Source organism: Fulmarus glacialis, unplaced genomic scaffold (assembly GCF_000690835.1).
Source record: "Fulmarus glacialis isolate BGI_N327 unplaced genomic scaffold, ASM69083v1 scaffold11779, whole genome shotgun sequence".
NCBI lineage: Eukaryota > Metazoa > Chordata > Aves > Procellariiformes > Procellariidae > Fulmarus > Fulmarus glacialis.
Window position 1 is genome coordinate 1 of NW_009233881.1, and position 26383 is coordinate 26383.

The 26383-nt window shown below is 37.2% G+C and overlaps 1 protein-coding gene across 1 annotated transcript in view; it reads right to left on the minus strand.

The window, feature by feature from the left end:
- Positions 1 to 1401: 1401 nt before the first annotated feature.
- Positions 1402 to 26383, minus strand: part of SUGCT (succinyl-CoA:glutarate-CoA transferase) — a gene marked incomplete at both ends in the record, with an annotated part of 90685 nt that continues 65703 nt past the window's right edge. The window contains 3 exons of the mRNA XM_009585470.1: positions 1402 to 1504; positions 13773 to 13870; positions 18681 to 18752. Coding sequence (XP_009583765.1) covers positions 1402 to 1504; positions 13773 to 13870; positions 18681 to 18752 — 273 coding nt within the window. The remainder of the gene's footprint in view (positions 1505 to 13772; positions 13871 to 18680; positions 18753 to 26383) is intronic.

The following is a 26383-nucleotide window of genomic DNA, read 5'->3' on the forward strand; positions in this document are numbered from 1 at the left end:
AATAATATATAATATTTAGGTGAATTCTAACAAAAGCAAGGTAACCAATCTAACCTCTTTTCAATTTGGGAGGTAATGGCCATCCCACAACATATTATGTTTTAAAAAACCTTCTCTTTCAGAGTGGACCTGACTTCTTAGAATTCAGCATCAAAAAAAAGCAAAGAATATTTTTCCAATGTTGCCCCAAGTACAGCCAAGTCAACCACGTTCTGAGTAAAATACTCTTCCTGTATGTTCTTCAAAGCCCAATCTTAATCCCTGTGAAAGTTATGAAGTGAAAAATTTGGCCCATGCATACTTCCCAGCATGGTACTACATCATTTTAAGGAGAAAGAGCATATTTATTTGAGGAAAAACAACTTCTTTCCTTGCAGTAACCTCTAAAAGTATAATAAACATACTTATAACAAACATATTTATTATAAACATATTCAGTTATGATAGAGATTGTTTTGTCTGTTCTTCTTTCCCAAAGACTACAGTCGTATTCACAATCCTGATAAACACTTCTTGACAGTAGACATGGACACGTACAAAATTGGCTGCTTTTTTTTTTCTCTCCAATGGTCAGTCATTTTTCTGGTTACTCTCATTATTAGAAACTAATTTAAAGGAGATTCATCACACAATAGAATAGCCATAAAATACTCTGTTACACTATTCAAGACAGTATGACTCAGTTTGTATTAGGCCCTTTAACCCATCATAAACCAGAGGGTGAGAAGAAGGGGAGGGATCAGGGAATATGCAGATAATATAACTAGAGATAATAAAAAGTAAAAGTATTGTTTATAATTAAGTATAGATGCAATTCAGTGAAAAACTTAAAATTTAAAAGAAATAAATAAAAAGCTGAAGTGTTCTCAGCCAGAAACAACAAGGCCGAGAAAAGGTTAAAATCTTTCTGCATATGACTTTTGTGGTTCATTTTTCTGTTTCCAGTCAAAAAGTTGCCCATTTTTTTTTTTTTCAAACAGTATAGATTCTGGTTATCCATACTCCATACAGAAAATCGGTTGCTTGTGGACAGCAAGAAAGGTACTTTTCTGCATATTTATCTGACAAAATGCAATTATATATTACAGTTTCTTTCCCTGTTTTACCAGCCATTTTTGAAAGACAGACTCCATATAAGACATGGAATACCTATGGTTTAATGCATTACGGCAGAATCTGTGTTCCCAAGCATATAATTCATTTAAGGATCTGTATTTATTTCTTATTACGCCATATTATTGGCTTAAACTCAATCCACCATATAACTCAATCCATCATATAACTCTCAAATCCCATTTTAAAGTAGCTGAAATCAGGTCTGAGTGGCAGGAAAAGTGATCATTACTCAGCATTTGTAAAACACATGTAATAATGTATAGAAAAGACTTGGTGAGAACCAACCTGAGGGTCCGAGAATACTTGCTGCATATTGTTGATTGGGCCATATGGAACCCCACTACCTTCAAAGAGCTGCAACCATTCGATCGTTGCTTTTTCTGAAAACCTAAGAGCAAATAATAAGCATGTGGTTTCAACTCCGTGCTTTCAGATTTCGAAAAACTTATAGCATGTCTCCTCCCTCTCTCACTGCTTCCATACTCTTCCCCACTGATTTCTTCCCAGGCAGTGAATAACATAACAAAAATGTACTACACGTGTTCTTCAGAAATGCAAAACCCAAAGACACAGGGGAAAGAACATAGCTGAACTGCTTTCTATTTCTATCTGATCATCTGAAGCAACCCAGCAATGATGTAAAGCTAAATTTATCAGCAGTTTCAAATAACGATCAATGGGTTTCCTCCAGTCCTCAATTACACTAACGTGCTTCACGTTTGTTTTCTTTTATGTACGTATTTAACAACAAAAAGATAGATATAATGTGGGTATGAGTCTAACATACGACCCTGCTTACTAAAAGCTGATGTAAAGCACCACAGTGTTTTTCCTCCATTACACCCAAAACATATGTCAGGATTAACAGCCACATTTTTGGTCAGATAACACCATTGATTACATATTTATTTGTTGTATGATTGTACAACCTATCCTAAGGAGATCCAGTTCAGCATATATACACTGTGCCTACGCTGGTAAACACAGAGCTCCATGTCCTTGTATCACATACAAAAAGCTCAGTTTATTTCTTTCTAAGCATTCAATTCCATAACTGGTAGCACCACTCTGTTTACCGTCTTTTGCTAGACACTTTTTCTTTCCTCATCTGCCCAGTAGAGTTACATACATGAAGAAAACATCCTCTTCAAGCAATACCAGTCACTGAGAGATGGTATTTTCTGCAGCTGTCTGGGATTCTGAATCAAAGGTGAACTTATTTGGAGATCATATCTTAAATTTCGTGAAGGTAAATTACACAGAGGTCCACCAGATTGTTAGAAAGGAAAAAATCTACTTCATGACACATACAACACTGAAAAGAAATCAGGTGTGATTTAAAGACCTGATGAAAATGAAATTATTAGAAACTTTGATAAGGGACACTCAATTACTGGTATTCTGTAGCTCACCAGTTCAGAGTTCCCTAAGTGTTATCCAGAACAATGTCAGTAACATTCAGCTTTACTTCTAGCATGTTATTATGCAAAAAAAACCTTCCAAGTTTCTGACAGAAAGTTAATAGAGACAAAGCCCAAAAGCACAAAAACCCCTATATCAGAACAAAGTCAAACTTTGTAAACTTCTTTCTATACATATGCAGAGATTCGCTGCAAAGTATTTCATGCTACTTTTAGACTAAAGAAGAAAAAAACTAGTGATGGTGACAAGTTACAGTTATGTTAAGTATATGGCATAGGTACAGATCCAAGCTTCACAGTTAATGTCTTTCTCCCTGTGCAGGAACGACTTCCCCAAGCTTTGAGGGAATAAATCCTGATACCCAATGCATTTTGCACTCTAAATAAATAGGAAAATGCACAAGTTTTGCACTGCTTTTCCTCAGAAATAGAAGCTTTACTCCTGCTGTAATACATGTGAAGTTAACAAATACTAGTAGAAATGGAAGGAGCAATAATACAGAAAAATCAGAATAAAAGGCTTTAAAAGTGCAAGATGTATTACAAAATGAAGCATCACTTCTGAAGAAATGAAGCACCACTTCTAAAGAAAACAGATATAAGATTATTGCACTGCTCAATTATACACTTCATAGAATATTAAGGTTATTTCATGGTAAAGATATAGTCAGCCATAAAGATAATGCCACTCTTGGACACATCTAAGGTCCGTCTAATTTAGTATTGTATTGCTGACCATACCTAGAACCAGGTACATTACAGGATACTGGGGAAAAAAGGTAACTATAGGGAGGCAGACAACCTTCCTTCCTCAGTGATTGCAGCCATTAGGAAAGCATGATTTTAATCTAAACTATAATTTGTATTTCCCTTCAGTACTCTTATAATCTGTATATTCTTGTTATTAGTAATAGCCTTCTATTAGTAAGGTTTGGGGCTCAAACTACTGCACAGTGTAAATATGATTCACATGAAAAACTGTTTCCCATCAGTTATTGGTGCTATTTATACAAAACTGTGCTGATTCTCTGCTAGCACCTGAGCCACTTCCCTCCTGAGATGCTTCATAATTCATGGTCTAGTAACTCCCTTTTTATAAATTAAAAGCTTTTTTCAGCTACTATGTTTTCTGACACCTCAACCTCCACTACTATCTCATTTTTAACAAAAGACAGCACATCTACAAGAGGACTCTTGGATTCAGCATCATTACTTTGGTGCTGAAGACCATCACTAAAAAATTACTGTAATTCTTAATATTTGTATCATCATTCCCTTGATCTATTAGTAATGAAGAAGCCCTGCTATGTTATGTTCCTTGTACTTCTTTTTAAGAAAGAGTCTATAAATATCCTCCTGAGTTTAAAAAACCAAACAACTTTTGGATTTAAAGGATAGTCTGAAAATGAAGTCTTTTCAACAGGAGTGTCAATTATGTACATCTGCATAATCAGTATGCTACTTCCTGATGTCATGGTAAATCTGAATAATTTTCAAGACATACGTTCTTCTTCAGTAACATTATTGAGAGCAACTCAATATACAGTGAAGTGAGTGCATGTTTTGCAAAATTTCTATGGGGTGTATGAATTTCTGCAATTTTAGTTTCTGCTTAGATTTTTCATTCCTTTGTAACAGACAAAAAAAATTACCAGAATTTTATAGAAAACAAGTGATGTTCTGTTTTAAAAAAATACTTGTTTTGAATGGACGTAACAATTGTCTTAGTCTTACTTATTAATTTATTTATTGGTGGTTGGAGAGATTCCTAAAAGCTTTAAACTCAATCAAAGATGTAAAATCCCACATTCTATTACCCTCAAAGGAGACAGACAGCATTGTCTCTTGAAATTGAAACTCTTGACCTAAATCTGATGTAGAATAGCTTCCTTTATTTGTGGTAAAAAGAGGCTGATGAGAGCATATTGTTAAGCAAACTGTTTAAAAACAAAACAGAAGATCACCACTGCCAATAAAGGTCTATTATTCAGATTTTGAGAGCAACAGTGTGCAACTATTTGGTTCATTCAGTTGTGGTTTATATATTGGAATAACTGTTGTACAGCATTAAGGGAGAAATACTGTTTCAAAATTTGATAAAAAATAAGGCATGGATAAAAAATGCCCGAGTCTACCTCTCTGACATCAGCTGCACAAACTTTGAATTTTTTTTTTTTTTTTTGCTAACCTGTATGGATCATTCCCTCCATCTAAATATGATTTTTGATAGCACTTACACAAATAAATACCATAACCTTTCCTTATAGCAAAGGGCTGATGTTTAGGTTGCTAGGTATCAATTGATATCATGCTCAGCACTCCAAAATAGCAAGTAAAAACCTTCAACAAAAACTTCCAAGAGAAGTAAAAGACTGAAATTCTCTCCTCAAACTGAAAAGCTCTATCAGCAGGAAAAAAAAAAGGCCTGGCCAATCCTTTTCCCCTTAATACTTGTTTTAGAACATTTTTCTATGCTTTGATATTGCCTTTTATAAACACCCTACTTGGTATATCATTTCCTTTTCTTAACCGAAAATTTTACAAAGTCATCTGCTGTCTTTCAGTGGGAAAAAAGTAATTTTTATATACATATATAAATAAAATCACTGATGGAAACACGTACAAGGCTGAACAATGGTCCATCTTCCAAACTTAAGGTAGTAAAAAAACATCCAAGACTGTACAGCATCTGAACACTGAAGCATGACACTTGCAAATTAACGTTTATCCGTCCACGGAGCCTCAGTGATACTCAGTGACTGCAGGAGAGCTCAACCACATGATTCACACTACAGCTTCATGTATTTCCTGATGAGTCCCTTTCCCCTCTAAAATGCTCCATCTGCTATAGACGTAATCACATAAATGCCATTTAAATTATCTACGATTTATTTGTAGAATTATTTTAAATCTGTAGCTTAGCTTTCTACAATTATTACCAGTATTTTAGAAGTTCAAAAGAATTTACTTTTTACTGTACTAATCTGTGGTATGAAGCTTAAATGCAGGCTCTTTCTGAAAACACCTCTGAGAAAAGAAGGATATGTACTCGAATGGAGAACAAACCCATTGCTAGGACCTTTACTGCAAAGCCTGTACTAAGGCTTACTTCACTAAAAAAGGCAGTAGTCTCCATGATGTCCTATTTGCATTTTAAGCAGTACTCTAAGCCTCCTCTGCACTGAATTACACAGTGATCATGAAGCTACTGAAGTTGCAATATTGAAATGAGGCATCAGATTCTGAAACATTTAACATTAAAGATATTTCATGCTTAAAAATATTATAAGAATAGAAAGTGTAGCATGAGCTGAACTAATTGAAATGTTATTTCATGGGAAGAAATCCAACTAAATATATTTTTCCTCAATTTATAAATCTAGCAGGTACCATTAAATGAAAAACGCTAAATTTAAACTATACACTCAGTAAAATAATCAAAAAACATTACAGCATAATATAATAAATAGCCTCCAAAAGTCCAAAAATCAAATATCAAATAAAAAGGGCTTACAGCTTATTTCCTTACACAAATGACAAGTGTAGTTTTGCTTCTTAAAAAGCAAGACCTAAATCCCCTTCTGCTTTGTAACAAATTCTTAAAAAAAAAAGGAGAATGGATCATTAATTGCAAAAAAGAAAGACAGTGTCTGCTTGACTTGCACCAGCTGGATGAAATGGCTTTAATGAGTTAGAAATATACCCAAGTTCTATTAAAATGTACTGTTTCTCATCCTGTTAATTATTAATGTAAACTTTGTTTCTTTTTTAGCAAACATTCTGTCTTTCAATGAAATAAAGACTTCTAAAGCATGAATGAATCCACCCTGTTGCATTCTTTGCATATATGCCATTTTCCATGTTTCCTAGGAAACCTTCAATCATTGCTACATCCTATGTGGAAGGGCATCCACATTTCTCTAATGGATAAAACCATCCAATTCCACATAACGTAAGTTTAGAAAAACTACTGAAGCAAAATACTGCTCTTTTCTATAGGAAGCATATAGCAATTAATTTAGAGAAGTAATTTGGACAGCTACCAAATGCAGATGGAACAGCAACATCTAAGATTAGTAATAGTTTTTTACATGCGGTCAATCACAAAAACCTTCTCTGTTCTTGCTAAAGTCCATAACAGAATTCTTGTCTTCTAGCTCAAGCCGAGTTTGCATTATGGTTTTTGCATTGGTTTGTTCTATCAACAGTCTATTTACTTTCAAATATCTACAATACTTTCTCTCTTCACTACTAATCATCTCTTTAATCGTAGTTAACTCAGTAAAATAGTTTGTCCAGTTTCTTACAGTAGCATCTATGGAAGACACTATACAAAATAAAAATCATAGAAAAAAAATTATTTGGAAAATTCAAATAATGGATCATTATCCCTTAGTGTACAGTAAATATATAATTAGAGTTTTCAAAATGAATACTATAGTATTTACTCAATAGTCTGTAAGCATCTCTGTGATAGTGTCTAATTAGTCTCCTCTTGGTTACTGATTAATCACTCAGCAAACCACAACAGAGCCTTTAAAATCTCTGGGATCAACATGATTGTACTGACATGTTTTGCTGATGGGTATGTCAACTACTTTAAAAGATGTCACATATAGTAGATTTTAAGTGGTAGCTACATAAAGCACAGTCCAGGTATTTGTAGGTACCACAAATCCATGCTGAAACTTGTTTTAAATTTCTGCATGCTTTAAATATTGTTACCAGTTTAATAGAACTATTAATAAACCTTCACCTTTATGTGCAGAATTTGTGCTAGACATGAATGGACTTTAATGTTCCTTTATGAAGTTTTGCATGCTGTTTTAAAACCATATATGATTTTTAAAGAATAGCATACCAGAGAGAGGGAAACACATTCATATTGTAAAATGTGTTTCTTATGGCTCCTGAGTAGTAAAATTCAGCATGTTCCGGAACTAGTTCTTTTTGGATTCAGATAATGTTAGACTACGCACACATTAGAAATGTACTCCTTTTCCCAAGCCTTCCTCTCTTTTTCTCATGTAAGCAAAAGGACTGTAACTTCTATAGTTATGACAAAGGAAGTGCAAATTAACTGAAAATCAGCTAGATAAACACACATCAGTAAAAGCACATTGAGAATAATGGAAAGCTATGTTGATTTTGTTGCTGTGTTCTTTTAACTACCCAAGGGGAATAAAGAGCTAACAAGGGTCAGGTCAAAAAGCTCATTCAAAAATCAATGAAAAGATCTCCCTTGATTTCAGAAGCCTTGTAGCTAGTATGTCATCAGGAAAAAGATAGCAAGTTCCTTTTCAGGAAGGATCTTGAACTTCACACTTAAGTATGAAAATGCTTATAGTCTTATTAAATGGTGAGAAAAGAACACAGAAAATACACATTAGCTTACCCAGTCCAAAAATCAGATGTTTGTGACATTTTTGATCTCTCTCAGTTGCACACGTAGAAGTCAACATAAAACTAATAACAATTTAAAACAAAGCATTTTAAAACAAACTGTGGCAGTTTGGTAGCTGATGCCCACACAGCTCAACTATCTATGCACTGACGGTGAGGTAGATGACTGGGGAAAGTAAAACTCACCAGCCGTGCCACATTGAAGTCAATTATCTTTCAAACTTCAGATACCTGTCTTGCTGAAGCAGTAAACAACCAGATGCTCATTCCTGTAATGTTATCAACAGCGACTTCAGTCTGCAAGGCTCTTGGTTTAGAAAAAGAAACAGTGGGGATGGGGAAGGAGATTTACAGATACTGGGTGTGTCTCAACAAGTGTGAATTTAACAGTGCTCCTCATCAGGCAAATTAAACATTTTACAATACACTTTCCCCTTTAGGTTCCCTCCTCTTCTGTTACTAGGTGGAAACAATTTAGCAAAGACCTCATTAACTGAGGATCAGGTTCCTCTGTACTTCCTTCCTGCTCATTCCTTTTCCCCTCACACTTATATATGCAACATGCAGCTGTGGTGCACAGTCAAGAATAAGGGCTTTAAAATGTAAGTGCTAGGAATAGAAGTTCCACTCGGAATCGTTTCCAGCCCTAACACTTCTGATTTTCAGTCTGCAATAATTTAGCTATAGCTGCAGGAGCACTAATCATGATGAATTTATGTGTTCTTCATTATGTGAGCTGCTTCACTTTAAAGGCTGATGGCATGTCTGCTATTCCCCTTCCTCCTGCACTTATACAACCCCCACACTGTTCCATTTACAGGTTATTTTCCCGAAGTACCTTGGGTTACACATTTAACTGCACTGTCTTAAAACGTGTCTACATTACTGAGGTGCAGGGTAGGAGTAACATTCAACTTCTGCAGTAATTTGAAGGAGGACATCAACAGATTAAGCCCCCCTCCCCACGGAAACTTCTCTTAAAACTGGCATTATACCAGCTTTTGCACAGATGCATCTCAAATTACATCTGCACACTATATATGTATGTCTTGACATACGTATGCACATATACACATATGTGTGTACATATACACACACACACAAAATAATCCACATTGTGCCTGGCACTATTCTGTTCCAGAGGAAGCAAAGGTAAAAGTGGGAGGGAGGTGGAGGAGAACGGAGCAACAATTAAAACTTGGTTCTCGTGGATAGATGTACATCAAACTCACAAAGCAGAGGTTTCCACTGGAAACATAAAAACCAGAGTGCTCTGTAGTCTGTCAGTTCTCACATGAGCTGGGAGTCTCAGGGGCCTCCGTAGTAGCCATTGAACCTGACCTCCACCCAGGTAGGGTCATTTTAAATTTGACCCTTGGCACACACCCAAGAAAGGAAGGCATTCAGAGGCAATTTGCTTTTGTCAGACTTCTGCTTTGTTGTCATTTGGGGAAAATGTCACCTAAATAAAGAGGAAGATACAGAAGGCACCAAAACTTCCTTTTTTGTAAAGCAAACATAGTAGATGTGCAAATGTCAGCAGTGGGAGAAGAAAGAGGAAATAAGAAGCTGGGGGAGCCGTAGGAAGTGGAGGAAGATGATGGGGACAGGAAAAAAAGAGCATAGCAGGAAGAGGACCAGAGATGAGAAAGGGATAACACCACCAGTAGCAAAACAGGCACAAAATACCCCATAGGCCTATATTCTTCTTCCCTGTGAATATCCTATGACCCAGTGGTCCTTGCAGCATTGTAGTCATTTCCCCATAGAAGATGGAACTGAAAAACACTCCCCCTCTCAAGATGTCTGGGACTGGTTTCTGTAATTCCCTCCTCTTACCCCAATGTGAGAGCTGGGTCTCTCAGAAGCAGCATACCACTCCAGAGTGGTCTACCTTCCAGTCCCTTTCATTGAGATCTGACAGTCTCTGCGGATATGTGAATTTATCCTCCCCTACCTGCTCTCCTCCTCTCCCCCTCTCTCACAGCTCTCTCTAAGCTGCTCCAGCTCATGTCTCCACAAATGTTGTAAGCAGACAGCAAGCTGGGGTGAAGAGCTAAGGACAGATGTGCTTCACTCTTCATTTCTGTCAGGGAAGAGAGAGGATGAGAAAATTGTTTCTGAAATGAATGGAGCAATTGACACCTCTCAGAGCTGTTGTTTCAAGCTACATTTATGCCTCAAGCCATATTCATCTCCATCTTGTATTCTCACTCAGCTCAGGACATCCAACTGTGATGAATAGATCATTTCACACCTTTCTGAAAAGTCTTCTGTTTACAGGTCAATTTCTTCTAAGTGCTATATAATCCCCATGCTTATCTAACTGCCTCGAAATCTGGCATGGTTATTGCAGGTGGTGAGTAGAATTATTGATCTAAATTAGAGGTCATTTGAGTCAAGAATTCCCAAGATACAGCCTTTTTTAAAAAAACAGCATTCCTTAACATTGACCGATTGTACCAATGTTTCCTTTGCGCACACATCTAGAATAAAACTGTGGCCAGAGTCTCAATTGCTTAACATTTACCCTAGCAAATGAAAGGCATCAACTGTCTCCTTGGTATTCAGAGTTCAGATGTTTTCTAAAATTTCAGCTCCACACATGCAGCAAATTAAATGCTCAAGTCTTCAGGGAGTTCCTGACCCTTTGAGTAGGTCGGAACATCTCCTTCTATACTTAAATAAAACCTGGAAAATCCTTTTCCTTAAGAGGAGGAGGCCAAGAATCCTTCTTCCTGCACTTACTAAGTGCTCAGAAGTTAGACATGATTTGCAGTTAGTCCATTTTGAAAATTAAGAAAAATAGGAAAAGAAAAGGTAAGTCATACCTCTGGAAATAGTTCAAAACAGATAGGAGGAAGGGGACAGGTTAGATAGGTCAATGGAAGCCTACTCTAGGCTCTGGTGGGACCTCAGCTCAGTAAGATTATAACAGCATTAACAGCTTGGAAAAAAAGTATGCATATATATACTGTGCAACAGCAGTGATACGTGCAAGCAACTGCAGAGTACCAAGTATCTGCCATACAAATGGTGCTTAAAATACCAATGACTTAGTGGAACAGGAAAGATGTATAAACTGAAAATGGCAGCAAAAGATGTTGGGGGAAAGGGAAGGAAACAACTATATGTTTCCTCTCATGTGCTTCTAGTAACCATAATTGCTGTTGAGATGCTGAGGCATAGACCATATCTGAGAATCTTTTCAATGGCCTTATCAGCAGCAATACTCTCAAAGGATTCCACTACAGGACCGTAATTCCCATTTATGTTTCCAAGCATGTATAAAAGAGAAGGAACATTTAGGAATCACCAGATTCCTATATATAGATGCAAATTTTTACCTGCTTTTTACCGCGCAGCCTGGCACACCAAACAAGTTTGCTGACTTTTTCCATTGCAACATCACTGGAAAAAAGCTGCTTTGCCTCAAGTTGTATGCAACCTGCCTGGCACAGCATCAAAATGAGACATGGATGAATGGCTTAACTAAATCCTTAAAGGACTTTCATGTTCCTTTTTGCCTTCCACCACACAAAGGAGGGGCTCATCTCAACAAAAGTGACTGTAGTAGAACCCATGTCAAGAAAATCACAACTCTTCTAAGCTGCTCCAGCTCACGTCTCCACAAATTCATTGTGAGGTGGATAGCAGTGTATATATAGTGAGTGAATGGGAGGGACTGCAGGTGTTTCTTTACAACTAATGCACCTCAGGTTTATATTTTCCATGTGCTGGAAGCTGCAATACTATCAAGCAACCAATGATTTAATTAAGGTATTTTTCAGTGAAATTCTGCCATTACTATTTTGTCATTTCCTTTCATTTCTCAAGGGTTGACATTTTTCAGCACTGAGAAACTATTCATTTAATTCTCTAATTAACTTCAAAAATGAACCACATATAATTTTACAAACAACTGTGCATTAGTGAATAAAAGCAAAGTTACCATGGAATGTGTATGGAAACATATTCAACCTCCATTAGAATGCCAAAGGCGTTTGTTATAGTCAGTGTTTTAAAACTGAATGCCAGATGAATTCACAATAGTATGACATAACAGAATACTATTGCAAACATCTACTCCAAAAGTGTGTATATGGTCACATACTTACATATAAATTACACAGAAATTCAGCCAAATTGATGCTAATAGAACAGAACATAAACTCTGACAAAAAAGACCATAAAGCAGTAATTGAAAGAGCAATGAGGTAATCTGATGAACTAAGAGCTACAGATATAAAAACAAATTCAAATTCTGGCTATTCATTCAAAGAACAACTGTTCCTTGAACTTTATCTTCTTATTCAGATATTGTCCATAAAAAAACCCCTGCATTCAAAATTAAACACAAGCAACAAGCTATTAAGTAATTGATCTGTGGATGGCAAAACAGCACTCTCATAAGGTACCAGAGTACATCAGATAAATACCATACTAAATGAAATGAACTCCAAGTAATAAGTCAACATGAATCAACTTTGAAACTAAGATTAAGTGTCAAGAATGTCAGAGCTCAAAAGTAGGCCAAAAGATAACTATTCCCTTTCAAGGGCTAAAAACTTATAGGAAGAGTGGGTTCATCTATACTATCACAAAACATTTGTTATAGGAAGACAAGTAAAGATGAGTTCCAAATGTTCATCATGAACAGTTGTACCATAATTATTTGAAAATGCAAAGTCACCTGGGACTTCAGTATTTCATTGGGTGCAGGACATCTGAAAACGGACAGGTAAGACAGAGACAAAAGTGCAAGTGCCACAGGAAGAGGCAAAATCACACTCTCTACAGTCTTTAATGCAAGCTGATCCTCGTTCTCAATATCCAAAAAAACGCGTGGTATTGAGAGGAGGGGGGGGTGCATTACTGAAACTCTTTTCCCAGATTCAATGAAAAGGGGAGGCATCTGACTTTATGCTCCTAAAAAAATGCAAAAAATTGCCTGAATGATAATTGTTACACAATTGTTGACAAAGACTCATATACAGGCCAAGTGTCAAAACGATAGTGTGACTTCTCTTGAATCACTGACAACAGTAGATATACTGCCTCTTCTGCTCATCCCCCGAAGTATGAAGTGTTGCTGAAGCCACCTTTGGGTAGCTTTACACAAACTAGGTTGTTTTTTTTTTTTTTATGTTATATAAATTTATCATCCTCTCCACTAAACAGAAGAGCACTCCACAGAAATAAGATCTTATCAAACAGAATGAGGAAGGTAACTAAGCTATTTTAATCACTCAAATAAAGGGTTCCTGAGCTTCCTCTTAAATAAATTTTAATTGAAGTATTTAATAGGACGATTCCCACATAGAATACTAAGCACATATCCTTTTGATTTCAAAGGGATTGACCCAGGGAGAATTTGGGGCACAGAGTAGCACAATATAGGACCAGCAGTGAGGGAATAGCATCAAGTGGAACTCCCTTGGGTACAGCAACTCTCAGTGAAAACTTTAAAATCCCAGTCACAGCAAAAGCAAACAGTGCTCCAAGCATTTTATTTCCAGGAGTTACATTCATCCAGGAAAGCAGAAAGCAGTGGTTGTTTCACTAAAATTCAAGTTAATGGTTAAAAATAAGTTAAAATGGTTTCTGAAAACTTAAATCTGTGGTCTGGCTTCTTGCTAGTCCACACCATAGTCTGTGTGCAAAAGGCAGTATATTTAACATCAGTAAGTGTTCTCAATACTTTTTTTTTTTAAAAAAAAAAAAGAGTATCTCAAAAGAGTAAAGTAAAATTTTCACATGATGAGAGCTTCTTATACATGACTATTTGCATTAACAGATTAAATATCATTTCTTCCCTTTTAATTAACTTACCGGGTTGACAATACGTCAATAAGTTCTTTTCTGTTCTGGACTCTGAGTGTATTAGTTTTGTATCTGGAATCCTTACTAACTTCAGGCAAATTCAGGATCTAAGTAAAAATAAAGCTGAGTAAGAAATGTGCTTGGCAGGAGATATTTATATAGCTAAGGAAATTCATTACCGATTTAAGATAGCTTTCCAAAAATCCATAGTTCTCATTAATCTTTTAATATAGATTAGGAAATTAAGAAAAGGTAATGCCTCCTGATTAATGTTACATAACAAGTACAGAAAAAAAACAGAAATTAAACTGAAGATCCAAATCTTAATTGATAGCTTTCACCATTAGCTAGGAGAAATTCTTATTGTAGAAGTTTGTAGGTTATTACTGTGAGGTTGGAGAGATCTGTGGGATTATCCTGCACTAAGTTATATGTCACAGAATAAGAAATATGAGTGTACTTCATACGCTATACTGAGAAAAGCTATGTGTAAGAATATTTCTTTCCACTTCAGTAATTTCTGTCAAAAAGGCAAAAAAAAGGACATTCCCTTGAAATGTCAATAGTTTTTCTTTATGATTTCTTCAAAAAGAATTAATATAGAAAATTGGTGGTATAACCTCCAAGAAAGGAGAAATATATCTTCTATATGTAACTCCCACCTGGCACATTAGAAATTTAACCATCCTGCAAAGACAATGTGAATTATACTATAAAGGGAATTAAGCGTGGAGAATGAGTCTTAGAATTTTGTAGAGGCATTTATGAGACAGAGTAGCTGTGTGGACAATCAATACTCACTATATAATTTATCTGTTCATGCCACAAGGTATTTATATAGAACATAAATAAACAGAATGAGTTGTGCTTTCCAAATTTAAAAAAAATATCCCAATAACATCAGCTACAGAGGAAGGCAGAATAGAAGCTTACAAAGAAAGAGACTGTCACGTATTCTTCATGTATTTTTACTCACTAACACACACTCAAGATCAATTTTACTTATGATGAGTCTTATAATCACTCTGAACATGCTACATTTTTTTACAGGGCCATTTCCAAGATGGCTTACAAAAAACAGTACTGGCTCGAAGTACTGGCTGAAGTCCCTATAGCCCATCATCCTATCTCTGCCTGTGGCTGAGTGCTAATGCTCAGGAATAGCTTAAGAACAGGGCCAGTACATATGATACTTCCTCAATATTCATCCAAACTCCAGCCATCTTTAGATTAGGGTATTTCTGAGTTGGAGCTGTTTTCTATGTATTTAGCAATCCTCAATGGATTTTTGTTTTATTAACATGTTCAGTCACTCCTTGAATCCATATGCCTATGTACTACCACATGTAAGTGATACATAGATTGGTGTCAATCTCTCTGATATTTGCCTCAAACCTAAAATTCTACTAATTCCTCCGAGACTGGTTCAGACCAAGGCTACTATCATTTAGTGACTCCTCACTTTGCTGGAGTGAATAAGGATACGGTTTCCCTTCTAAGTGAATAGCTGTTGATGACTTAAAACCATCAGCAAAATAGGTATTCTTTTAGAGATATTCAAAACAGATAGTCACCTTTGACATAGTTGTCATCTAGAGTGACAAAACTAAGCATGGAAACCAAAGTATCAGTAAGTTATGTCAGAACAATATATTACAAAACTTTTCCGCAGATTTTTATCTGCAGGTAACATAAAAATCAATCTAGCACCTTCCATCAACACTTAATTCACAGCATATTTTCTTTTACTTCGATGCTTACACAACCTAGTTTATGAAAATCATAACATATCATAATCTAGCTTTAGAAAATGTTATTCTTTTCCTATCTGAAAGTTTAACAATAATATTAGTACCCCCTTAAAATTATCTCCTCTTTTTAATACTGCTATTTTGGACTTACAAATCATTGCTGTAGAGAAAAAAATCATGCAAGGTTGTTCAAAGTAAATGATACTGCATACTTATTTATGAGAGCTTAAAAAAACCCAAGAAATTAATCAGAAAACTATGATTCCATTTGATGAGTTATATGAAAAATGATCATATGGAGTTGCTTACTCTACTGTTTTAATTAACGTTACTGACTTCAGCTTTAACTTAATGTCCATCTGTTGTAAAGCTGCGTGTCTATATATGTTCTTCTCAATTTTTTTGTGACTAACAAATGCACATTTGAGAAGTTATTCGTTAATGTGCCATTCATCTTTCTGTATCATACTGCCAATGTTATTTTCTTCATTTCACTGTGGCCACTTTGAATAAAACTGCTGTTCTCTGTTTCTAGGCCTCCTTCAAGACCTAAGATGCACATTCAGAGTTTACGCTCTCTGCATTTTGTCTCCCAACACTAGCAAACCTGTTTGTACTCTCCTTTGCTGTACACAAAAGCTCAGTCTTCTGAAGACTGACGCTCAGTATTCCTATCTACACTGAAGCAGCACACATCAGGATGTGCTTTTGTAACATTTGACCACTATGAAATGCACTCCAGCCAGAGTGTTACAAAGTTTTTCTGCAATTATCCAAGTCCCCAAACAAGCTACAGTTGGTGTCATTGATTTTGAAAATATCACAGTGAATTATTCCAGTTTTTTCTTTCTGCTTCCCTGAAAAGATACAGTTGAAGCAGAATGTTTGCAATTGTTTACAGCCTGAGCCAGCTGTTACATCTCTAGAGTATATGTCTTCAGGGCAACAGCTTCCATATAGCCTGTATTTTTAGCATCAGCTCATCTCAGAAAGGTTCTCTAATAGCAATTCCAATGTTTGAATTAGTGGTCTCTGTATTTACTAAAGGTTCACTAGGGTGTTGTGGGCCTTCCTGTAATAAAGTCCTCTTCCTTTATTGGCTCTCCCACTTCATGGTGTTTTAAGTTCCAAATCACCTTCAACTTAGCACAGAGCATACCTCTAATGGGTTTCACGGCATTCTGCTGACTCCCACATCACTCCATCTCTGGGCAATTTAATGGCCCAAATCCATACCTACAATAACTCAATAAGGGTAAAAAGACCATTCTTTTAAAAAAAAAATATGATAACTGGTTTATAGAAAAATCTAACCATTATTCAAAACTTGAACTATTTTTTCCGGTTTTTTAATCCCTTTGAAATGCGAGCAATCATCATTTTAACATGTTCTATACCTCCTACTTTCAATTCTAGAAATACCAGAACACCTTTATAAGGATGAAACAAAAAAACATCAGCATGCAGACTAGGGCCAATATTCATCTCACTTAATTTTAGTCCTACGGATTCTGAGGTAACACAAATTGTCGAAACATTGCCTCATCTTCTGCGATACCATTTGCTCCTTACTGATAACAGAGGGAGTGTGTAGCAACAAGTCACAGTCTCTCAGCTGCACTGTAAAGTGAGGTGAATACATGGTCTAAATTTTTAGCGCCTTCTAGCTCACACCATGGTGTCAGAACCTACTGAGCCAGATCTTCAGCTCTGCCTTACTCAAGGTTGGCAGGAAGACCAGCATTTGGTACGTAATTCGTCAGGTGATAAAGCACCAAGAAGACATCCACAGCTAGTGAATTCACCCAAGTCCTGGGACCTTCTGCAAAGATTTCCTTTATAAGACAATGAGCCTTTGATAAAACTGAGTTGTGGCAGGTAGGTAGACACTTACTCAGTCATTAATCTTCATTCATGTTAAGATGATGACCACACTGTTGTGGTTGGACACCTGTATGAAGAAAACCCACTGAAAAAACTTTGAAGAGGTTAACTTGCCACCTACTGAGAGAGCCAGTTCAAACAAATGAAAACAGACCCCTCCAGATAGCAAGGTGGGGATATGTAGCCCAAACTGCACTAAGAGAGAATCACAACTGCACTGTCTTCTTACTACATATTCCAGTTATTAGTTGTGAGCATCCACAGAAATGTGAAATGTCTGACATGAACAAATGGAGGAAAATAATGCTCAATTATTTGAGGCTGCCAGCTCATTTCGAGTGTGATTAATTTAGGCTAAATATCCAAGTTCCCAGAGAAAAAACATAATGGCAGGAAAAAGGTAGAACTCTCATTTTAAAAAATGCTGTCTAATGCTATATGCAAAACTTCTCTTGTCCCAGCTTACGTGTTACTAGGGTCTTTTGTTTGGAATGTTGCTACACTTTAGTTAAGAACAATTGTTTCCCTAAATGTATTCATTGTCCATGGAAAAGCAATTCCAGGTATTAAAACAACAGGAAAAGAGTATGTGAAAAATCCAAAACTATTTTACGACTTTCCAAGCTACCCTCTGTGAAAACAGAATTGCCAGAGTTGTGTTCGTTCAGTTCAAAATAATGAAGATACCAGATTTTGAACGCAGCAGTCCTGTTTGAAGATTTGTTCTTCAATGTCGTGTCTCTGCACCACTCCAAAGTTGGCCCACAGTCCTGTAGTATTTCTTTTCTAAGAAGTCCACAAGTTTCTCTGTGAGCACAGACCAGCACATACTAGTGTTTGAAAGGACTACGCACTCAGCTACTGATTTAAGTGGCACAAGAACCATCCATCCCCTAGCTTTGCTTTGTCAATAGCTGTGCCTACCATGTATTTTACGGAGAAAGTGTCACGTTTCTTCCTGAAAAAGGCACTAGTGTGAATTCTGTGACATTCACCATTCCGGAACTGGAAGATTGTTAGCTTGTTCATTTTTTAGCTAATTAGCCATGCATCTGCACAGACTTCAAAAGGGGTTCAGCACCCACAAGTTTGGGGGTGTTCTGAATACAGAGGCAAAGCACAGAACCCGTATCAGTCCCTTAAACTACCAGCCAGAACCCCAGGGTTATACTCACTACTTATTTTCACAAAAAAGGGGAATTAAGAAGCAATCAGTAATTATTTTCCTAGTCAGAATGGAAACTATTACACATTTCTGTACTGTCGCCTAACACACCATTACCTTGCACACAGTGACAAACTGCTGATCATTTCCAGCTCCCACCACGATGTAGCCATCCTTGGTCTTAAAAGCCTGGAAGAACAAAGATAGGTGATACGCTGAACTAAACATCTTTTAAGTGAAAACTTTGTAAATAATGTTCAAATGACTTCCTTAAGCATTTTGATTCAGATCCAATCTTTAGTTCTATGAAAGTGGCTCAAAGTCATCCAAGAGGATGGATGCGGACCTTCTGATTTTTCTAGAGTTGAGAAGTTATCTTTGTTAATAGTTTATTTGCTGAAAATGTGTCTTGAGGCATCCTGAAACTTTGCAAATGTGTCCCACACTCATAGGGACTGAGAAAGGTTTACCAGGATAACACTTACTTGCCAGGAGTTATTTATTCAGCTTCACTCTTAGCCTGACTGAGAGCAGACAGCTGCACTGAGGTGTCACAGACCCTGACCAAATACGCAAAGAAAAATAATTGCTAAATAGCAATGACAAGTTAGGGACTCTCATGGGGATGAAAGCGATAGGCTGCATCTTTCCAGCTCTTCAGCTGGAGATTAAGCTATCTCCTTGGTCAGTGGTCTCAAAATCGAGCTCCTGGAGAAAATGGGACTTTTTTTCCAGCTTTGGGTTTTTTTTTTTTCTTTTGACTTCATTACAGTGGCCTTACTGGCACATTTCATGGTGAACAGAACATTTAGCTGGGTAGGACATAACAGCTTTCATTTCAGTCTAAATTATCTCCACTTAGATTTTCACTAGAAAAAAGAAAATCTGTAATTGGCATCATCCTTGATTTTTACCATTGTGTCAGGGCATCTTCTAAAATTGGATAATGCAAATAGATTCCCCTTTCCTCCACACCGCTTCCTTATACAAGGGTGTGTAACTGCAGTTTCAGTCATACGTGTTACAACCACAATTTTTGCAAGCATTTGGGAAAAATTCTTTTGCTATTAATTTGACTTCAGTGCAAGAGGCCAGCACAGGCTGGTGCACTAATGGCGACAAGGCCTTGCGATACTTTCTGCAGAGAGCAAAACTCATCTTCCATTCTCAGAAATCTACTTTTTAATGAGCTATCATGTCCTGATCTAAAGGTGTGAATTCTTACTATAAATGTTGGTAAAATAACACACAAATATAAAAAAGCCCTGGTGTGGGAACACTTTAATAATAAAAAGTCTTCTCATGCCACTATGGCTTATTCTTCTTCACAAATAGGAATATGCTATTCCAACTTGCAATCTTTCATATATATATACAACTACATCTAAGACTCTTTTACCATCTGGTATAGTCAAAGCTTTAAAATTGTATGTGGAAAATTATGTCCACTGAAATGCAAGTAACTGTACATCATACTTAGAATATCACTTGTTTGCTCTTGCTATATATTTTATTTCCTGGTAAATAATATTGGTCAGTGATAAAGTTTAGCAATTTATTTTTCACACATTTAATTAAGCTCTTCAGTCTAAGATTCTTAGCAAGTAAAGATGAAATTCAGCAAACATTTAGTCCCAAGCATGCAAAAAAAGTCCCACTGACTTGGCCCCAACACAGTAAAAGTCTAGAAGCATGCATAATATAAAGGTATTGCATACTCACGCTGAGGAAAGCAATGAGCACAGGAAAAATTGGGGAAAAGAATACGGAAAAGAACGTTGTCTATGAATACATAAACATTTTTTAGATATATCTGTTCATGCAAATTTCTGTCTAAAATAATCATGACAGAGCCTGGTCTAAGAATAAGAAAGACACTTCCCCCTCCCCCAAATAAATGTCTTTTAGTAGGAATAGTGATGAGCTAAAACAGTCAGTATAAACTTACTATCTTTAGTTACAGGCAAGATCTGTTTTCTGAACACCCTGGCCAAATCCTGACCTGTCTTTGCTGATGCTCTGAATTCTAAAACCAGCCACAAACATTTCATACAAATCATGGGCTAAACACTACACATAACTGTGGGCATATGTAACACAATACAGTTTTTATTGGTGCGACCACCTACTACTTCCAGTAAACACAAATTAGAAATTCTTTTACACATTCTTTTAAACTTCTAGTCTGGATGCGTGTTACAGACTGCAAAGCCTACAATATATGTCCAATGTACTTATATACAGATGCCCTTCCTCTGCACGCCAAAATATATTAAAATTGGTAGTATAGGCAAATCTTAAAGAGTTTACTATTTATCAGGAACTTCTTTTGAGACTCACATCTCTGTAAGAAAACTGCAATCACACAATAGCTGCATACCACTATGAAACACGCATCTGTACCCGTGGGCTGCCCATGCAGCAGCGGAAGTCAGTCTAAATTTAAGGGCCTGGTTATTAGCATTTGTGCTTCAGTTGCTTTGCGGAATGTGTGGGAAAGCTGATTATTCTTAATTGCATTGTATGTCTAAAAAGCTAAACCAACAATCATGTCATCCTTACACAACAAAAATGGTATCATAATAAATGCAGCAGTGTCTTTTTCCATGAAGCTTAACTCAAATGTCTTCGGCAGCTATTTTAAGCTTCCCATTACAAAACAGCTGATTATTTGCCAGTCATTGCTGCTGATAAAGCAGAAACTTCCAAATGTTATTAGCACAATATTGATGCCAACATTTAAGGGTGATAACAATGGTTTTATTCATCACCCATAAATGTACACACACTACAGGTTACCACAGGTTACTGTCTGGTCACAGAAAGCTTCACAATCTTGTTATACAAAGGAGAGTAAGGGCAAAGTGCAGACAGATTTTAATGAGATTTTGTTTTGATAAACTGCTGTCTATCACATCAAATCATTTCACATTAGCACAATGAAAGGCACTACACACACAAGGCAAAAGTCTTTTTTGCCCTCCTCTTTTTCTGAAGAATGAGGTCTTCTGATAAGATTCTTGAGGGCACGAGCATTATTTAACCTGCTACTCCCATGTGGTACCCTGAGCAATAGGACATCACTCAGTGAAGACAAGAAACAAAAACCAGACAAAAAAATTAGTCCACGTCTTCTTTATGGAAAAGGCAGAGACAGACTGTGTAGCGTCCAAAGGTGTAGCTTTTCAGTATTGTGTAAAAAACTTGGGGGTTTCTAGGAAGATAATCTGTAAATTCACATTGAATGATATATAGCACATGACATCAACATATGTGTGGTCAAAGCCAGATGTCAAGGTCCAGTGTGCATGCATCAACACCTCACAGCGACTAATGGATGTTACCGGACCTCATTAAGACTCAGCACTTTTCCGAATTTGAGCCTAGAACACTGTGTATACCTGAGATACTTTGTGTACTATAACATTTTAACTTCCCTAAACACATGGAATATAAACTCTATCCACCTTCAGAAATGTTCTAAGTGGTTTACAAGTACTCTTCAAAAATGCTATATAGACTATACAATAAAGATGCAGGCCAAACTTAACTTTAATTTATTATCATAGCGGACAAAGAAATAATGTGAGGCCAAACTAGCCAGTCTTTGCACTGCTTTAAGTCAATAGCCTTTCAAAATTTGCCATCTTTGATGGTGTTAATGAAAGACTGTCAATCTCTTGTATTTATTGCCTGCTTTATGAATTTTAAGCCTATATATGCTGTGGCAATCATAAAACATACATAAATATCTTTGCATATGTTTCAATTTGCATGTTGATTCCACAAACAAAACTTTAAAATGTAAGGGATCAATTAAAAGATACGCCAATTCCAATAAAATGATCAAAAGTCCAGGTCAGTTTTCAGTATTTGAATCTAAAACACAGAAACAAAAACAACCAGAACATGTGCTGCTGTGTACGGTGATGCTTTACTGCCCTCCATCAGGTATTTATACACATTCATAAGATCTCCTCGAGCCTCCTCTCCACTCCTCCAGCATAAACAGTCCCAGCTCTCTCAGCCTCTCCTCATATGAGAGATGCTCCAAGCCCTTAATTATTTCCATGGCCCTTCGCTGCACCTGCTCCAGTATGAGCACGTCCTTGTCTCACAAACCCCAGACGTGGACCCAATTGAGGACCCATAACTGGATCCACTGGTTATTTGTCCTCACTGGTGCTGAGCAGAGGGGAAGGATCACCTCCCTCGACCTGCTGGCAATGCTCCTCCTAATACAGACCAGAATGTTCTCTTCGTCACAGGGGCACACTGCTGGCTCATGTTCCATTTTTTGTCCACCAGGATCTCCAGATCCTTTTCTGCAAAGCTGCTTTCCAGCCACTCAGCCCCCAGTCTGTACTGATGCATGAGGTTATTCCCTACCACGTGCAGGACTTCGTATTTCCCTTTGTTGAATTTCATTAAGGTCCTGTTGGCCCATTTCTCCAGCCTGTCAAGGTCCCTCTGAATGGCAGCACAACCACCTGGTGTATCAGCCACTCTTCCCAGTTTCATATATTCTGCAAACTTGCTGAGGATGCACTTTGTCTATCATCCAGGTCACTAACAACCATGTTAAACAGTAGTGGCCCAGTGTACCCTGGAGGATGCCACTAGTGATTGTCTCCAGCTGGACTTCATGCCACTGATCACAACTCTTTGAGCACCACAAGTCAGCCAGTTTTCATTCCACCTCAAAAATCTAAATCTAAATCAGCACTGTTGAAGGAGGGCACAGCGAGGGCACTTCATGGTCTAGTCTCAAAAGCTATTAGCAGATCAAATCCAGCACACACTGAAATATAGCCGCCAGCCATCACCATTAGTAGGCAGCTTCCCAGTGCCACACGGACTGTCAAGGTCAAATGCAAAGGACAGAAGTGCCATCCAAGCAGAAACTAGATGTCACCTCTTCAGAGACTTGTCAGTAAGAAGAATTTGGAGGCCAAACAATACTTGGAGAGACCAACAGAACAAAGCATTGGGTTTTTTAAATTGGAGGATTATTCCATATTTAGGAGAGGTTAATAGCTTTAATTATCTGAACAAGCTACTGATTGTTTTAGTTACTAGTTACTGTATTGGCCCCTTAACTGATAATGGCAGTCAATGGTTGAAATATTTGGAAGCTTCCAGGCCTCCCTTGGAGGAAGATTTGCACTACATCACGCATGGTAAAAGGGATGTATTACTCATCTTTATGAGTTTTCTTATCTGACGTTCCTATGTGAATAACAGTTGGGATCTGTAAAGATACTTACAATCCCTTTTCACTGAGAATAGCTGATGTTAGATATTCTCAGATTTGAAGTATCTTGCAAGACAGCACTGCCTTTTGATTCCTAAAGTTGAATAGTAGCCTCTCTAAAAGCATCCAATGATGGATCACAAGGAGAACAGCTGAGGGCTTGCGGATAGTCACTATGTATTGGTGAGTTCTGGAGCAGGGATTAAAGGGTAGTAACTTTTGAATGCCTTCTAATTGCTGTTGGTTTTACAGAGCAACAGGCTGATTGCTCCAACTGGCATCATGAAGCAGCTTGCTTAAGATTTTGGAAAGATGCCATCCTTTTACAAAGTCTAGATACAGTATTTCTGTAAGGTAGGTGTTTGTCAGCACAATAGGGAGCACTCTCAGATGGCATTAAGGGAGAATACTCCTCTGAGCTCCTTCCCAAGGTTGGCATAGGAGCAAGCAGCTTTGTGTGAAGGCTGAATGAATCTTTGGGGACAGCGCAGAACAAAATCACCTACTTGAGAAGTCTGTAAACATAAAACCAGAAAAAGCTAAACCAAGATTTTCAAAGCTTTGAAACATATCACCAACATTTTTTAAAAAGAGATTAATTTTCATATGCCACTCCCTCCTCTCCCCTCCATCTTCCCATTTACAGCAGTCTCTTCGCTCACTTACAGAATCAGCGAATAATTACTCAGTAAAATACCATATGACCTTACATAGGTCTCCGTTTATGTGCTTGAAATACTTTGCTGGTATTAATGGGTGTGGTCAAAGAGAAAAGCTGGTCTCTTGCAGGCTTGGAACCACAGAAAAATTACAATGTTACTTTTAATTTATTGCATAATTTGTCTTCAATTACACTTTGAAGTTTCCAGTGTGATATTCGATTCAATGGAAAGGTCATTTAAGGACAAGCATTCTCTAGTCTTAATGTAGATTAAAGGCTGCAATTAAGAAGGTGATGTATTCAGGATTTGACTGACCTGTACACAGGCTCTCTTCTCCTGCCAACCAAATGTATCTACAGCATATGTTGATTTTTTTCTCTCTCCAACCCTATCAAACTCTGGTTCCCAAATACATTAGAAAGTAGGAGATCCTCAGTTTTGCTTCAGATCCAGAACAGTTACATTCCTTCCAGATGGGACAAACTTGGCACATCATTTCTCTACCTTTAACGCATTGGTTTGAATAAAACATCAGCTGTGCCACAGAACCATGGAGTAGCCACATTCTTTTTTCTTTCAATCCTTACATAACAACTTAATATTTAATTACTGTAACAAATGGGAACAAGACCAAGAAGTTTGGTCAGTGGTAGTTCTCAGCAATACATATAAATCATAAAGACCACACACTTTGAAACTATTTGCCTACTTTGCACTCTCTTCCAGTGAAAGCAAACAGTAAAAATAAAAAATGTAAATTTCATGGACTGAATTAATGTATGCTGAATGCTTCTCACTGAGCAAACTGAAGAAGGGCATTCCACACAAAGATTTCACTTTTTCCCCTTCTCAACCCGGGTCTTCTCAACCCGCACTACTTGTCTCTCTCTTCACTGCCATGTTGCAGGATGTACTATCCTGCAACCTCACGGCTATCGCAGTCTACCAGACAGATCAGTATTAAGAATATCTGCAATAACTCTCTTGCAGAGAAGAGAACTTTGACTGGATGCCATGAGCTTGTGGGAAAGGTGTTTATGGTAAGACTGGGAACGATTACTTTGGTCTCTGAGATGAGGCAGCACACCAGCACTAATGTCAAGGAAAGCACACCACAGACTACCAACCAGGGAGACCATTCACTTCTACAGAACCCATGATCCATTAAGACAATTTTTCTGATCAACCTTCACGTTCCACATATGTGTGAGTGCAGAAAAAAATGACCTTGCCTAACTGATCCAGGAGCAAAGCAGATGAGAACCATTAAATGTGCTCTGAATACACCTTACTGAATGGGGCAGCAAAGTTAACACAAAATCACAGCATCAAACAGGGATATCCACATTTGGCATTATAGTGTATTACTCTCAACACTCACTCAAGAAGCAGGACAGCCTAGTTGTGCTCTCCAGACCGTGTCATGTTTTTATCCAGTTGTTGCCTGACATGAGAAGTATAAACTGCTGGGAACAGATTGCAATCAAGGCCTCTCCAATCCCTGCTCACTGTCCTAAAAAATAGGTTGGAGACAGGATCCCTCTCTCACTTACTCTTGTTCTGGTCATATGATATTTGCACTGTTCATTTCCCAATTGACTAGATGCAATATATAGATTTGTAATTTAGAAGTATCAGTTGGGCATACTATTTACCAAAAGGACTTTTATAGCTGTTACTTCATATTCAATAGTGCAATGAACGTTAACTTTGGATTGCATACCCTTATTTTTAGAGATGAGACTTTTCTCCCAATCATCTCAAAGAACATATGCTGCAAGGAAATGAAACTATTTTCTTTGTTTTCTAATGTGAATGCAGTATACATCCTGCTTCACCACCCAAAAAGCCATTTAAAAACTCCTGGAAGAGCAATGAACAGCTTTAAAGTGGGAAACTTGTCA